Source organism: Hemibagrus wyckioides, linkage group LG01 (genome assembly GCF_019097595.1).
Source record: "Hemibagrus wyckioides isolate EC202008001 linkage group LG01, SWU_Hwy_1.0, whole genome shotgun sequence".
In the NCBI taxonomy this organism is placed as follows: Eukaryota; Metazoa; Chordata; class Actinopteri; order Siluriformes; family Bagridae; genus Hemibagrus; species Hemibagrus wyckioides.
Genome location: NC_080710.1, coordinates 11789507 through 11805542, shown reverse-complemented (window position 1 = coordinate 11805542; position 16036 = coordinate 11789507). Strand labels below are relative to the sequence as shown.

General features: G+C 36.1%; 2 protein-coding genes across 2 annotated transcripts; both read right to left on the bottom strand.

Annotated features, from left to right (window-relative positions):
* Positions 1 to 10: 10 nt before the first annotated feature.
* Positions 11 to 7554, bottom strand: fdps (farnesyl diphosphate synthase (farnesyl pyrophosphate synthetase, dimethylallyltranstransferase, geranyltranstransferase)). The gene is made up of 10 exons (XM_058401000.1): positions 7427 to 7554; positions 6972 to 7112; positions 4932 to 5072; positions 4599 to 4679; positions 2942 to 3064; positions 2735 to 2823; positions 2482 to 2554; positions 1359 to 1436; positions 1131 to 1265; positions 11 to 884 (listed from the first exon to the last, which is right to left on the bottom strand). Exons 1-10 carry the CDS (start codon positions 7427 to 7429, stop codon positions 684 to 686), a joined length of 1065 nt encoding a protein of 354 aa, XP_058256983.1. The 5' UTR covers positions 7430 to 7554; the 3' UTR covers positions 11 to 683.
* A 2436-nt stretch (positions 7555 to 9990) lies between these two features.
* On the bottom strand, positions 9991 to 15800 carry LOC131357434 (carcinoembryonic antigen-related cell adhesion molecule 20-like). Its single transcript, XM_058396414.1, has 11 exons — positions 15666 to 15800; positions 14777 to 15097; positions 14183 to 14455; positions 13391 to 13639; positions 12718 to 12823; positions 12510 to 12547; positions 12244 to 12324; positions 12098 to 12147; positions 11920 to 11955; positions 10914 to 10957; positions 9991 to 10720 (listed from the first exon to the last, which is right to left on the bottom strand). Exons 1-10 carry the CDS (start codon positions 15709 to 15711, stop codon positions 10928 to 10930), a joined length of 1230 nt encoding a protein of 409 aa, XP_058252397.1. The 5' UTR covers positions 15712 to 15800; the 3' UTR covers positions 9991 to 10720; positions 10914 to 10927.
* Positions 15801 to 16036: the final 236 nt, after the last annotated feature.

Sequence of the window (16036 nt, the reverse complement as noted above, 5' to 3'; positions counted from 1 at the left end):
CAATTATGGATATTATGTGACCTTTTTTATTAACAGCATCCAGGTTGACAGTAAATGGCTGGGATTTGAAACACAGCACCGTTTCAGTTTTACATTATAAATACTTTAAAATATTTTTCATTGTCACAGTAATTTCTGATTCGCTTCTTTTTAGCAGTTCCCATCAGAAAGCTATTTATCCTACCACGGATAATATCTTTGGCAGAAAAACAGGTTGGTAAACAGATGAACAGTGGAGACAGTTAGGGATTTCTGTTTGAGTTCATTTCTGCTTCAGCAGTGGTAGTTCAGTCTTTAAACAATGCACAAAGCCAAATAAAGAACCCACTGAGGAGAACAGAGTAACAGATCGGATCGGTACCAATCGCTGCCAGATAACCAACATTTTGTTTCCCTCTGCCTTAAGCTGATATCTTTTATGAAATATCATCTCCCGGGCCACAAGACTGCTATTACCTTTACTGATAAAACAAGTATAATTATGGAAATAGATCTCTCAAAAGTTTCAACGGCCAACACTTGTGTGAAAAAATACCATATTTCTAAAGTTTTTAGACATACATGTCTATACTTTTGGGAACATATTTACACCACTGATTAAATGCACTACTTTCCATTTTTTGTGCTGTTTTTCATTAAACTTCCTTTACATAGTTTTCCATGCTCTTGCAAAATAAAAATCCTCATTTGTTTCTCTTATAGATTTTCTTGGCAAAGTTAAGAAAAACTGCATGGGAAAGGTTTTGTGCATGCTGCTGGATGAGGTTTTGGAGTCGCAGGTAGCTCTCTTCCTCGTACTGGTGGTATCGTAGAGGCATTTCCAGAGTGTCATAAAGTGCCTTCACTCGCTCTACGCTCTCAGCATCGCTCCGGCCATAGCATGCCTGACAGAGACAGAGAAGGTCAGTGAAGCAGCGCTGAATGGAAGCAGCAGTAAGGACAATGCAATTCATCACGTTTCTGATTAAATCTTAATATCTTAGGTTACAGTTACAGTTTTAGCTCCTGCATTTACACATTCAACCTTGAGACCAGAAGTGATGCAGTCCTTTGATATATTGCCTTGTAAACACAATATTTCCTGTTTATCAGTAATGCATGTGTTGATGAATTGATGAATCCATTCTCACCTCTAGCTCCACCCTCTGCTCGGGGGTCATCACCCTCAGTGCCGTCACCACAAGCCAGCTGCACTTATTGTCCTGGATGTCAGTGCCAATCTTGCCCGTTACAGCAGGATCACCATAGCAATCCAAGTAATCGTCCTAACAAGGATATGCACACCATGATATTATAACTGCAAATATATTCAGTAAGATTTGTAGATATATGAGGCTAAAGTGTGCTGAAGTTGGTACCTGAATCTGAAAGAACTCTCCCATTTCAAGCAAGATGTGTTTAGCATTGTTGTGTTCCACTTCACTGTCAATACCTGCCTGTGGTGAATAGCAACAATAAATTCAACATTAAACCCATCCAGTCATCTAAAGGAACATGCCAGTGGTCCAGCATGAAATAATAAAAAGTCATATAATATAAATAGGCAATCAGGCATAACATTATGAGCAGTGAGAGGTGAAGTGAATAACACTGATGATCTCCTCATCATGGCACCTGTTAGTGGGTGGGATATATTAGGCAGCAAGTGAACATTTTGTCCTCAAAGTTGATGTGTTAGAAGCAGGAAAAATGGGCAAGAGTAAGGATTTGAGCGAGTTTGACCTGAGAATTCCAGTTTGAAACACAAACTTTCACCTTGATCCAAATAAACTGACAGTAACAGACAGCCATGTCTGGGTAACAGAATGCATTTGCTTGTGAAAGATTATTCATTTGGTTATAAAGAACTTCCCATAAATGCTTTACAGAAGTGTGTTTAAGTTTCTATCAATAAATACTTCCTATTACTAGTATACTAGGTCATAAACCTTTCACACTGGGCATGTTTTGCTGTTGTCCAAATTCAAGTGTGATTGTTCCTAGTGGCCCTACAGCATTGGTCTGGTTTCAGACCCGCTTTTGATTCAATCAAAACCCACAACATTCCCCAGCCAATCATGCTTAAGTGTGTTGTAGACACTAATGATGTCTTCGGCTAAAACACACACACAGATTACTTTTTTTCCTGAACAAGTGCAGACTCAAGTACGAGTTGCTTTTTACTTTCATCGGAACTGTGGCACACTTCCAGTGCAACCGAACTCACACCACCTCCTACAGGTAGTCTCGGGTTCGGTACCACACTGCGCTTATTGGTCCACATGACAGGTTTCATATAACCAATTTTTCATACAAACAATGCTCTGTTTCAGATTAAAGTGCCAGTGTGAAAGCCCGCTAAGAGTATCAATATAACAAATTCTGGTGGTGAGGGAATAAAAAATTGCTGGTGAGGTAATACAGTAAGAATAGCGCACAGACAGCAAAAGGATTTATCTTTATTATTCCTTTTTTTAAGTGCTAGATAAATCTCAGACTCACCATATACATTGCTGCAGCCACTGGAAGATAAAAAGAGTAGAATGCAGTCTTGTACTTCACTATGGCTTTATATCTGGGACAAAAATCAATCCATTTAAGTCAAAAGACAAAAGAAAATTGCACATGATGTATACTGACACATTCCATGCTGATTATTAATCTGTACTTCACATGACGCAACATTATTTCTCACTCCTTGGTTACAGTTTTTTGTCAACCAGGCATAAACTATGTATAAAACACAAAGTCTCACCTGTCCATGGTAAAACGGTGTAAATCGATCTTGTTTGGGGGAGCAGTCATCAGATCGAGGGCTTGGCCCAGCTCTGTCTGGAACGATGTCTGCAACAAAGAATGCACTCCAATTAAAACACATCTTCAGTGTGGTAATCACTGAACATTTGGATATCATTTCATAAATTACATATATAACAGCTATGAACTTATGGAGGATTTCCACCTCAGTAAAAAGCTCCAACAAATGGACGTAATAGGGCTGCCTTCTGCAATGCCTACGCAGAAGGCGGTAGATGGACCCCTCCAGGAGAAAAGCATCATTAATAGCATCCAGGCCAATGCCTTCCTGAAAGATAAAAAATTGACATAAATCAATAATCTGATACTGCACTCTGCATTAAGAGCACTTAGTAACACAATCCCACAATCCCTGAACAGTTAATCTCCTAAAGTTCCATTTTCAGTGATGACCTTCTGTCTCAGCATCAAAAAATAAAATAGTATTACTACTTTTTTTCTAGGTAAATGTGCTTAATGGCACTATTTGAAGCCGTTTTGAAGTAGCTGTGGTAAATATTTTTCCATCCTTGCCATGTGGTTCGTTTTCAGTGATCAGCTCGAATCGTTTCTATCAGTCCAAGATTCTAAGAGCCTTCATCTTCATATGCTAAAAAAACAAAATCCAAAACACTCATAGAGCACTTTATTAGGAACACCAGTACTAATACTAGATAGGGCTGCTGTTTGCTTTCAAAAAAGCCTCAGTGCTTTGTGGCATGGATTTCTTTGAATTTGTGCTCCATGTTGACACGACTGTGTCACGCAGTTCCTGCAGATTTTTCAGCTGTACTTTCATGCTGTGAATCTCACCATCACATCCCAAAGGTGCTTTACCGTGTTCAGATCAAGTGACTTCGAAGGTGACTGAAGAACACTGAACTCATTGTCATGTTCATGAAACCAGTCTGAGGGACTTTTGCTCAGTAAAATGGTTCATTATCATGCTGGTAGCCATTAGAAGATGATATTTTGTGGCCGTGAAGTGATGCACATTATCAGCAACAATACTCAAATAGTTTGTGACAGTCAGGTGATGACTGACTAGGATTAACAGCCCAAAGTGTGCCAAGAAAGCATTCCCCACACCATTACACCACCTCCAGCAGCCTGTACTGTTGACACAAGGCAGGTTGGACCATGGATTTATGCTGTTGATGTTCTGACCCTACCATCTTAAGCAGAAATTGAGATTCATCAGATCAAGCCATGTGTTTCCAGTCTTCAGCTGTCCAGTTTTGGTTACTCTGTGTCCTCTGCAGACTCAGCTTTCTGTTCTTAACGGACAGAAATAGAACTTGATGTGGTCTTCTGCCGTTGTAGATCATCTGCTTCAGGGTTTAATATGTTGTGAATTCTGAGATGCTTTTCTGCTCACTACAGTTGTACAGAGCAGTTATCTGTTATGGCTAGAACCAGTCTGGCCATTTTAATTGGCATGATTACTCTAGATACTAGTTGTTGTGTGAGAAAATCCCAGATCATCAGTTATATAAATATTTAAACCAACCTGTCTGGCATCAACAGTAATGCTACAGTCAAAATCACTGAGATCACATTTGTTCCCCATTCTAATGGTTGTTAATGAACATTTTCTGAAGCATTTTCTGAAGCCATTTATGTATGGTTTTATACACTGCTCTGCTGCCACAAGATTGGCTGGTTAGATATTTGCATGAAGATGCAGGAGTACAGGAGTTCCTAATAAAGTGCTCAATAATTGTATATTTATTATGCTGATGCAAGTATATATCTGAAGTAATTTATTTAGACAAAAATATTATTTCGGCAAGAAAAAAGTTATACACATTACTAAGGCTTACCTTCTTATACCAGCATGGCTGACCTCTCCGTGTTACTGAGGCATCCATTATATCATCTGCTACCAAGAAGAAGGCCTGCAGCTGAAGAGGTGAAAAGAAATGAAAGGAAACTGATGTTATGTATTTATATTAATAAGATGGCTGATGCTCTACTTGGAAAGGCTGATGCTCTACTGGGAAAATATTGTCAAAATATTGTCATGCTAACACGACAAGAAAGGACAGGGAAAGGCATGCAGAGTAGACAAGTTTGTATATATATGTCAAGGAAAAGAAAGGACAAGAAAAGAACAAGGAGAGGAAAGCACAAGACTAGAAAAATTCATCAGTTACCAGTTCAATGCACCATCCAACCAACAGGGCACGCTCCACTTCTTCAGGTGACAGCTTGGCAGGCGGGATCAACTCACGCAGTGAGCCAATCACAGACAAGCCACGGTTCCTCTTGCCTCCTGTGGCATTGTACTGCAGTACCTAAAGACCAGAGAGCTCTATAAACACCAAAGTAGCAGAATATTGCCAGGCTCATAGGCAAGCATCTAACCATTGCTTACAACTACAGAAGAATTACACATTATACTATTCAAACTTTAGCTTAATGTCCTATTCTAATTCTGATATTGCTTAATAACTCAAATCCTCTTTATGGTTCTTCTTGTTGGACTCCACATTTTTGGGCTACTCTGAGAAGAGTTTTTTTAATATTTGGTTTTTGCCCTTTTCTCATGGAAAAAATCTAATAAAACACAACAGATTTAAAAACTCTTGAATCTCACATTAACGAATTCATACTTTGCCTTAAGGGGTTCTGATACTTTTAACGTCTAAACTGCTCCTTATTTTGCACTACGTATATACTGCACACTTTCTTCAATACAATTGCAAATGTTGGCACATCTGAACTTTACTCACAATAGTCATACTGTTCCAACTCCGATCTTCATTTATACATACATTTTTACAAATATTTTTCCATATAGAATATATTGCCAAAAGTTTTGGGACACCCCTCCAAATCATTGAATTCAGGTGTTGTTTTTCAGGGGTTTGGGCTTGGTCCCTTAGTTCCAGTGAAAGGAACTCTTAATGCTTCAGCATACCAAGACATTTTGGACAATTTCATGCTCCCTATTTTGTGTGAACAGTTTGGGGATGACCCCTTCCTGTTCCAACATGACTGTACACCAGTACACAAAGCAAGGTTCATAAAGACATGGATGAGCGAGTTTGGTGTGGATGAACTTGACTGGCCTGCACAGAGTCCTGACCTCAACCTGACAGAACACCTTTGGGATGAATTAGAGCGGAGACTGTGAGCCAGACCTTCTCGTCCAAAATCAGTGCCTGACCTCACAAATGTGCTTCTAGAGGAATGGTCAAAAATTCCCATGAACACACTCTTAAATCTTGTGGAAAGCCTTCCCAGAAGAGTTGAAGCTGTTATAGCTGCAAAGGGCGGGACAACTCCATATTAAATTCATGTGCATGTAAAGGCAGACGTCCCAGTTTTGGCCTAGCTCACAGTCTCCACTATCAGGTTGAGGTCAGGACTCTGTGAAGTTCCTCCAGACCAAACTCACTCATCCATGTTTCCCAAAACCTTTAGCAATATAATGTACTTTCTACCCTTTCCCACCTATATAGTTAACTCTATTTTAATCATAATTTGACTGTAATTTTATTCTTGGTATTTTTTTACTCTTTATTTTAGTCTTATTGATTGTATTTTTATGAAGTATTTCAATTTATTTCAATAAAATTAAAAAAACTTTATTTATCCCCATGGGGCAATTTAAGGCATGCAGAGTAGGTAAAAAAAAAAGATCAGTGCAAATACTGTACAAAAATAAAATACAAAATAAAATCACATAAATAAAATACAATGGTTGAAATGAAGATAAATGGTATAAGTCCATTAGTGCAAAAAGCTTTTGTAAACATCTGTATAAAATATAAAATATCTGTAAATAAATATAAACTGTCTGAACTGTGAAAATACGTACTGCTTAATAGCCGAAACAAGAAGAGGAAAAAGTAGAAGAAGAAAACTAGAAGAAGATGAAACAGATTGATGCATATACTAATAAATTAAACTTAAAGTGAGAATATTCTAGCGCAGTATGTAAACTTTGGTATGTAGCAGCAACATTAGAGATATCGACACAGATCTCTATATGAGTGTTTTAACAGATTGTGAATATGAGAGCCCATGAGTCCATTTGAAGGAGTGTGGGAAGACGGTCTTTTGTATAATTGTGTATAATTTGATTTGACAGACTGACATATCAAAGTGTCCGAGAATGAAAATAGTAAAAGACCCAGAATGGTTGAAGACCTCTGTCACTGCATGAAGATGTCAGAGGTAGAACTTACCTCTTTGAGCCTGCTGAGAGCATCAGCAAGTACCGGATCTGTGAAATCCTGCTCCGTCAACTCACACAGCAGCTTCTCAAAGTATGTGTCGAAAAGCTGTGGGTCTGACAGGTGGCCAGCTTTACTGCAGGTAGTGTCTCCCTGAACACAAAGCATACAGAATACATGGAGGTGAGGATTTCAACATTTCCATCCTGTTGTTTATCTTTAATGAGATGTTCATCAGTGTGATTTCTAACCTAATCTAATATTTAGTGAACTTTTTTGTTAAATATGTAGGCTGGTTATTAGGTTAGATCTTACCTTACTTCACAGGCTGACAGCAAAATCTAGATCTCTACAAAACTACAAGGTTAATCTGATTTCTTACAGCAGGTTAAACATGATGTAAAGAGAAATTAAAAGTTTAAGTAAAAGTATACTTTCTGATACATTAAAATAAACGTATCGCTTACCATGTTGTTCTCGTCCTTGTCTCGAGCTAATGACAGTGCCAAAACATTACTCTGCCAATGGTGAGTGCAGTTTTATTTTACCTGCTGAGTGCCACAAGAAAAGACCCGACTTCCCACTTTTCGAAGGGGATTTGGGGTATTGTAGTTTTAACTGCTTAAACACAGCTGTAATACGATCACCTGGACACTACAAATCCCGAAAGGCTTTGCGACCGCTCTGCCGAGGCGCGTACTCGGAAAGCATCAGATGACGTCTGAGGATCTCATTGGTTAGGGCAATCGGACGAGGATGGGCTTCAGCGCGAGGGACCAATGGAAACGTTAGAAAGGAGGCGCGGATGTCAGGGGATCCAACACGAACCATCTGAAGATTAAAAATGATTCATTTTACTGATTTGAGTGAATTAGTTCAAATGAATCGATTCTTTAGCTCGTTGATTCCATCCGAGTAATGTCATATATTCGTATATTTTATTTATACCTGTAATTCAGCTCTTATATATGAAAATCTGGCTGTGGTTTATTAAAGATGGCGTGTAAATATTCTCCTAATACAGATCATATTGTTCAGATCAGTATTTTTACTTTAACCATATGACAATACCTCTTATTAAAGCACTTCAATTGAGAGAATTTATTTACTTGCAAAATTACTTAAATTTGTTTCATCGGTCAAACTGTATACACCTGATTATTAATGTGTTGATTTTGTTTGAGTCTTGTACCTTTGGAAAGAAAAATCATGCGCTTTATTTTTTTTTTGTTAGCATTTTGATGCCAAACCCAACAAGTAAACAAATTATGCTGATTTACACCTAATTGCAATTAGTGAAATTAAAATGTAAACAGAAATAGAAACACTGGAAACTTGGTTTAACTCCATTTCCACAGTACTGATAGTGACATTTGATTTCAGTAACAACTGAACCATACTGCTTCCATACTTCCCTCTTGAAAAAATAAGGCCTTACCACTTCCAAAGATTTATTATATGAAAATGTCATGTAAACGTTTAAGATATCACACCATAGGCAATAAAGACATATACTTATGTCTCACTGTATGAGAAACTGGATGGGAAACAAAATATTCAAGATTTTCGAAGTCAAAAGATCCACAAGAGGGCGACATCATGACAAGTGGGCCTTTGTATTGTAGTTTTTACAAATCTTAAATGTTCTGTTGAAAACCCTTTGAAGAATGATATATTTTAATAGTATACATATGTGTGTATATGTATATATATATATATATATATATATATATATATATATATATATATATATATATATATATATATATATATATATATATTCCAAATTTTATAGCATAACAAGCTGGAATTAAAATGGACCTTGATTATAATGTTATGTTCATGATATATGACATTTGAAGGTGCAGAATATTTTCTGCTGTTACACAAAGGTTAATTAAACAAAAACGAAACAGAAAGTTGCGGGCTGGATACATGTTCACCCTCCTGATAGAGTACTTGGTAGAAACAGCTCTGACTACAACTAAAGCTGCAGGTCTTCTGGGATATATCTCTATAATTGATCAAGTTTTATCAGAACAGTTGGAGACTTTTTTTTTTTGGACCATCCTCATGATGAAAAACATTCCAGCAACACAATGCTACCACCACCATGCTTCAAGGTGGGTGTGGTGTTCTCAAGGAAATGATTAAAAAGTTCAGTTTTGGTTTCACTGCACACATTCTTTTCCACATTTGCTGAGTCTCCAACACTTGATTTCATGTGACCTTTTTCCAATAATGTCTTTCTTTGTACTACTCTTCTATAAAGCTCAGCTTTAATTTGAGTCTTAGAAACAATTGCCCTATAAAAAGCTGTTCCGATTGGAGATGTACATCTCTCCTGTTACCCCGGGGTTGATTCACTCACTGATTACTGCCACAACACCTAGTCACTGACTTTGGTGGTTTTTCATGGTGGTTTTTTCAATTTATTTATTTTAGATTTAATGGCATTCTATAAATTAATGGCATTCAAACTATGGTATTTTCCTTTATTAGCGCACCCTGTCAGATATTTTTTTCCAGCACTTTGTCCCAGATTTGTTTGTTTTTTGATAGCTTCTTGGTCCTCATGATGCTGTATGTTTAGATATGTTGACTAATCATGTGACACTTTAATTGCACTCTGGTGGAATTCAGTCAACTAATAATATCACTTCTATCTGAATGTTTATTCAATCATAACTTTTACTTTTTTATCTGTAGACAGTTTTACAGACTATATTCCTTCTCTAGTCATGGCCAAAGTCAAGAACAGAATGGATTTGTAATTTATTTGCTCAAATGCACCTAATTCAACTAGTAATTATTTTAATCAATATTAATGCTTGTAGCAGGATAATTTTGTGTTGCAAACCTCCTGTTTCTTACTTTGATTCAAGATTCAAGATTCAAGAAGCTTTATTTCAACCACATATAGCTGACGCAGTACATAATACGTAGTGTTACAAACTTTCTGTTTGTTTTATTATCTTAGTTTCACAGGGAGACAGGGAAACAGATCAAGTTATAAATAAAAGGTGAAAAAGCATTAACATTCCACAAAATCTTTCGAGCCCAAACAAGCTTCACAACTTAACACTGTCATTAGCAGACCAGTCACACTCACTTTTTATGACTGAGTGTATAACATTTTCCTGTAAGCAGATTTATTACACAACCATGTGTGTGTGTGTGTGTGTGTGTGTAAGGCAGTGCATTGTCCCTGTAAACTCAAACCATACTACCTGTTATCAGTGCTTGTTATTGAGCCTTGATTTACCACTTAGGGTAGATCACTTACCAGCAGACTACAATATAACTTATCATTCACTTAATGGCCAAAGGTTACTGAGCCTGATCCACATCACTAAAGCTTTCTGGCTCAGCTTTCTATGAATTAATGAAAAAATCCTGGGCTTCATTTTAATCCACTAAACATAGTTTAAAAAATATAAGCAGCAAACGAAGTAATTGATTGTTTAAGTAAAAAACAAAAAGTAGGTTAAAAAGCCTGATATAGGTGCCAATAGCAGATGTAGGGCATTATAAAAAATATTATAAAAAATATGTGACTCGTTATGTTGTTTTTACTAGATTATTTATTATATCTTATTATATTTATTATATATAACTTTACATAAACACCTCTATTAAGTGTACAGAACAACTCAAGGTAGACATGAGATAAAAGATAACTGGAATGGGTGATATTTATTCTGCCATCTTATTCTGCCAGTGAAAGATACTAAATATATGATGTCCTGGAGGGCCAGCAGCTAAAAGAAAAAAAAGAAAGAAAAAGAAAAATGAAAGAAGGTTGTTGATATTTCATATTTATGCTAAAAAAAACAGATTATACAAACAGAATGCTGAATTTGAATGTTAGATATTTAATATCAAATATTAAAAAACACAGATGATCCACATGATGCACATGTTGAGTTCTTATATGAGTATGAAAAAGCCTACCTAATACTTAGAAATTATCCTATTGCAGTGCAATACATGGTATCCTGCAATGATAACTCACAATTAGGACATGCAGTGGATGACAGTTGAAAGTTTTTTGTTGTTGTTGTTGTGCATAGAACCACAATTACGCATAACTAGCATTCTACTTCTTTCTTCCTAACAGCCAGTGATAAAAACCTAGTCTCATGAGGATCATGCCCAGACCCAAACATGATAATGACACCTAAGTAGCAGCTGAATAGAATTACTGGAGCAGCATACATCTAAATCTGAGGGGAGTCTCTGCTCATAGAGTGATTAGTTATGACAGGGACTCAATCTCCTGCCCCCCATATTGGTCAGGATAATGACATTTACATTTAGTCAAGGGAGCCTCCATGTGTTTCCTTTATGGTCTGAAAATCTAGTGGCCTACCATCATGTCAAAATAATACCACAGGTCAACTGATACACCAAGTTGGGAGATTTGACTCGTGGAGAGAAATCAATCCTTGATTCAATAAAGGATTTTCCAAGATCAAAAAAATTATGCTCAGATTTGCACACTGCAAACTAATCCACTAATACTAACACTAATACTCCAAACGAATGTATGTAAGTTCAATAATAATAGGATCAATAATAAAACAATAATAAAATGTACATGTACAATCGTTTCAGGATCAGATTTGACTGTAAAGTACTTGATAAATGATAAATTGAAAGATGAACTAATACATAAGGCCCATTGTGCTGTTCTATTGTTTATCATTTTAATGAAATCATCGACGGCCCTTTAATAATTTCTTGCAGCATTTACGCTACCTACATTTTGGGGGGTACTCTATGTTTTTAGGAAGAAACCAACCCATAACTATCCAAAGAACCCTTAAGGAACCTGTTTTTCCCCAAAAAATGCTAAAATGTGGCTAAAACAGTGGTTTCTTAGGGAATATTTTCAGTGCTGACAAATAAAATATTACAATTCAGACATTAAATGAGATTATGAAAAGTAGGGTGTTACATCTGTCTGCTTGTCTGGTAGCTTTGGTAGTCGACCCTGAAATGTGATAATTGATAGGTCACCAAATATGAAGATAAAAATTTCAACATTATTAACATTAAAATGATAATAATGATATTTTAAATTGAGGCTGTTATTCTGAAAAAAGAAAAGAATTAAAAATACATTGTTAACTCACTCTAGGGGGTGGAGTTGGTTGTCTATTTTGGTAAATAGGATGCGATGGCCCTGAACAAACAGAAATAAAAGTCTCAATGAACAGCTACTAGGAATGTTGGGGGGGGTATTGACCTCCATCACACACTTTATTAAAGTCTCACTTACTGGCATTTTGATCAGCTGTGTCCACTTGTGCTGCAACATTAATATGACCAGCTGTTTGATTGGTTTGTTGATTTGATACCACTGAAAAAAACACTTTCTATTAGTGCCAAGGTTCTTGATGAAGTTTAAAAGCAGAACATTCATTATAGAAAAATAACAATGATGTTTGCAAAATAAAAACATAAAATGGTATAGTACTGATAATTTTATTCAGCTTTGTGTGTCCTTTTAAGTGTATTTATGTGATTATGGGTAAATGTTCTTACTTGGTACAGTTCTGTCTCTCTCAGGTTTAGCCTGTTTTCTAAAATATAATTATGAATGGAACAAATATTTTGAGATTAATATCAATACATATTATATTTATAATATTTTTACTCCAGTGTCTCAATATTCTTTTTTCTGACATTCAACATTGGAGTACTGCATGTTATTAATGTGTGTTAATGATCATCAATGTGATTTTGGACTTACCTGAAGTGCTTTACGAGGAAATAAATGGCAACAGACAAAATCACCAGGGCAAGAATACCCAGTGTAATACCTGCTTCTACACCAGGAGCAAGCCTAGAGGACACAGCTTACACACACATATAGACACATGAACAAAATATATACAAAAACGTTGTAAATGGATGGCAGACAGACAGCAAACAAGCCAAATCATAGACTGTACTTCAGTTCTGTTTAAATTTTAATCATTTATAAGTGCATTTAACATTATTCAAATAACTAGTACATTTGGTACTTTTAATTAAATATATTATTTTTTAAATAGCTTGAACTAGCTTATTTTGAATGTATTTTTTTATGAATTCATGTTTTGTGAACAAGATATGATTTCACCTTACACATTTAGATCTCTATGACCATGTCTAGTTCTAGGATTAAGGATTGTGGGATGGTGAGGATGTATATACAGCCTTTATAATTACACAATTCACATGACACTGTATTGATATTAGCTCAGTATCTCAAATCAGTAAGTTATAACATATACTAAATACATATACTAAATCTAAATTTCTGATCAGTCTAAAAAAAGAAATATATTGTGTTTTATTGATTATGTCAAAACCCTTTATTTCTTAGCTCTGCTATTATTTGTGTTACTATAAGGGGTTGATATAATAAAAAGTACACTTACGTCTCACTGCGATATAATGAACTGCAGAGGCTGTGATCCCAGTGACAGGGTTCGAGCAAGTACAGTTATAATCCCCACTATCGCCTGGGTTACTGTTCTCTGTGACATACAGGGATGGGTTTGTAGAAGGCACACCGTTCACTGTCCATCTAACAATGGGAATGGGCTCAGAATCAGGGAAACAGAGGAGGAGGATATCCGAGCCTTCCTCGATTGTCTGTACACCCAATATCCTCACATCTGGCCCATCTGCCACAACATACAGAGAATGTTCAGTTCAGCTAATAAACTGTTTACACACACACACACACACACACACACACAGAGACAGTGAGAGAGAGAGAGAGAGACAGAGAGAGAGATATGCCTTGTAAAATATACACAAGGTTTAAGAAAATTCTTAAATATCAATGTAAAAAGATATTACGATCTTACAAGTATTTAGCAAAGAATGTAGAATTAGAGCAGGAACTATTTTTATGTACTTTGTTATCCATACTGGCACTACATTATGCATTAACCACAGTGTTTATTCTCCTTTACAGTATATAATGTTCAATATACATTTTATGAATTGGATAAAGCAATTAATGATGAAAACAAGCAGTGAATTAAACCTGGCATCAGTATTTTCTTCAAATTTACATACTTCTTAAATTTGTATCCTGAAATATAATGAAAATGTGACCCTCTACTGATGACCACTAATGACCAATTATTCAGTAATTACAGCAAAACTAATAAAAAAAAAATCTGTTCTGGGTTTGAATGTAAATCTGGTTTAATACTTACAGTTAACAAGAATCCCATAATAGGCAGGGCTAGAGCTGATGGGGTTACTCAAGATACACTGGTAATCACCAGTGTCTGATCGCATCAGTGGATTGATCACCATTGTTCTGTTGTCATCCGAGAATGTGATGCTGCTGCTCGCATCTAGGATCTCATTATCCTTCTTCCACATTATAGTACTGATTGTGCCGTTTCCCTGACAGGTGAAGTTAGCACTCTTATGTTCAATGAGATAGCCCTCAGGGCCAACAATACCAAAACTAAGCACTGGCTCTAATAAAGACAGAAGGGAGATGACTGATATCAGAATGATTTATAGTCATACATGAGTTATAGTTCATCTTTAATTAGTTTGTACATTATTATTATAGTTGTTATGGTGTGTTTCATGTTATTTATTTATTCTTTCATTTTTTTCCATCTATCTGTGATTCTGACTATCTGTGATGCTCATTGTAGTGTCTTTGATATTATGTCTTTTTTGTTTGCTGTATCTTGTTTCAGAGCTGGTATTATCAGACAGTTGACACATTACTCTGATATAAGCTAGATGTGCTCTTCTGCATGCAAGGAGTTAACACAAGACTTACTTACCATACACCTCCAGGAAAGTATGGTTCGCAATCCCTATACCATTTGTAAATGTCACGGTTAAAGTGTACTTTCCAGAGTCAGCCATGGTCAGGGATATTAGCTCCAGTTCTGCTGTAGTATAGTTCAGAACAACTCTACCCTGGTATTGGGTGTCCACTACCGCAGGTCCTGGGTCAGAATAGGTGATGAAATCACTGCTATTAAAGTTCCATCTGATAGCTTTTATTGGCTGAGAGAAAGGCATTGTGGTAAAAAGCACACTTCCTCCAACTTCCTTATTGATTGGTGATGGTGGTAGCAAAATCTGCTCTTGATTGAAACCTGAGGAAGTAAAAGTTTTTAAAAATTATTCTGTAATTCTGCACATTTTAAGAGTTAGTCTCAGACAATGAGGCAATGAGCAACGCCATTTGGTGTGTTTTGTTAAGAGCATGTTTCACATAGAACATTGATTGTCCACCAAGATACAGCATGGAAAACTGTATACTTTTGTCTACTTTGTATTCTATATTTTTTTGTCATTTATATAATTCAGTACTTCTATAATGAAACTGAGGTCAATAACATATGTCACACATATACACGTAACACAGGATATTATTGTCGCAGTAAATGTCAAATCATTACTCACGCCACACAAAGCCTGACCAGGCTGACTTCTAAAGCAAGGAAAGGGTTCTTTAATTGTATATGATTATAAAGCATTATTTTAGCTGGTCATTAGTTGTGGGAAAAGTGAAACAAGAGCGTATCCAAAAAGAATCGAATACACAACATACATGAGTGTCTTCTCATTTACATGTGTAATACGTTTTAACTGATATTTACACCACTTATTATTTACTATATGCCAAGAACTAAATATCACTATGTGCTGACATGTTCTTACCTTTTAGCAGTGTTATGAACAGAATAACCATCATAACTTGCTCCATGATTTTTGACTTGTTTTACTTCATGTAGTCTGTAGTAGTTTTCACATTTGCGCCGGAATGCTCTGAGATCTATATAGCACTGAGAGAGGATAATTATACTGTGTACTTCCTTATGCTGAAGTGCCCTTTGGTTTAGTGCTGCTCTCATATGTGTATACAAACTATTTGATAGTGTACGTGTCCTGATTAGGATACAGCATTCTTTTCTTTCTTGGACAGATGGACCAAGCTTCTGCCAATATATGTATATATATATATATATATATATATATATAATATTTAATTTATAATTACATTTTTTTATGCTTGTCAGGGTTATAGTGTG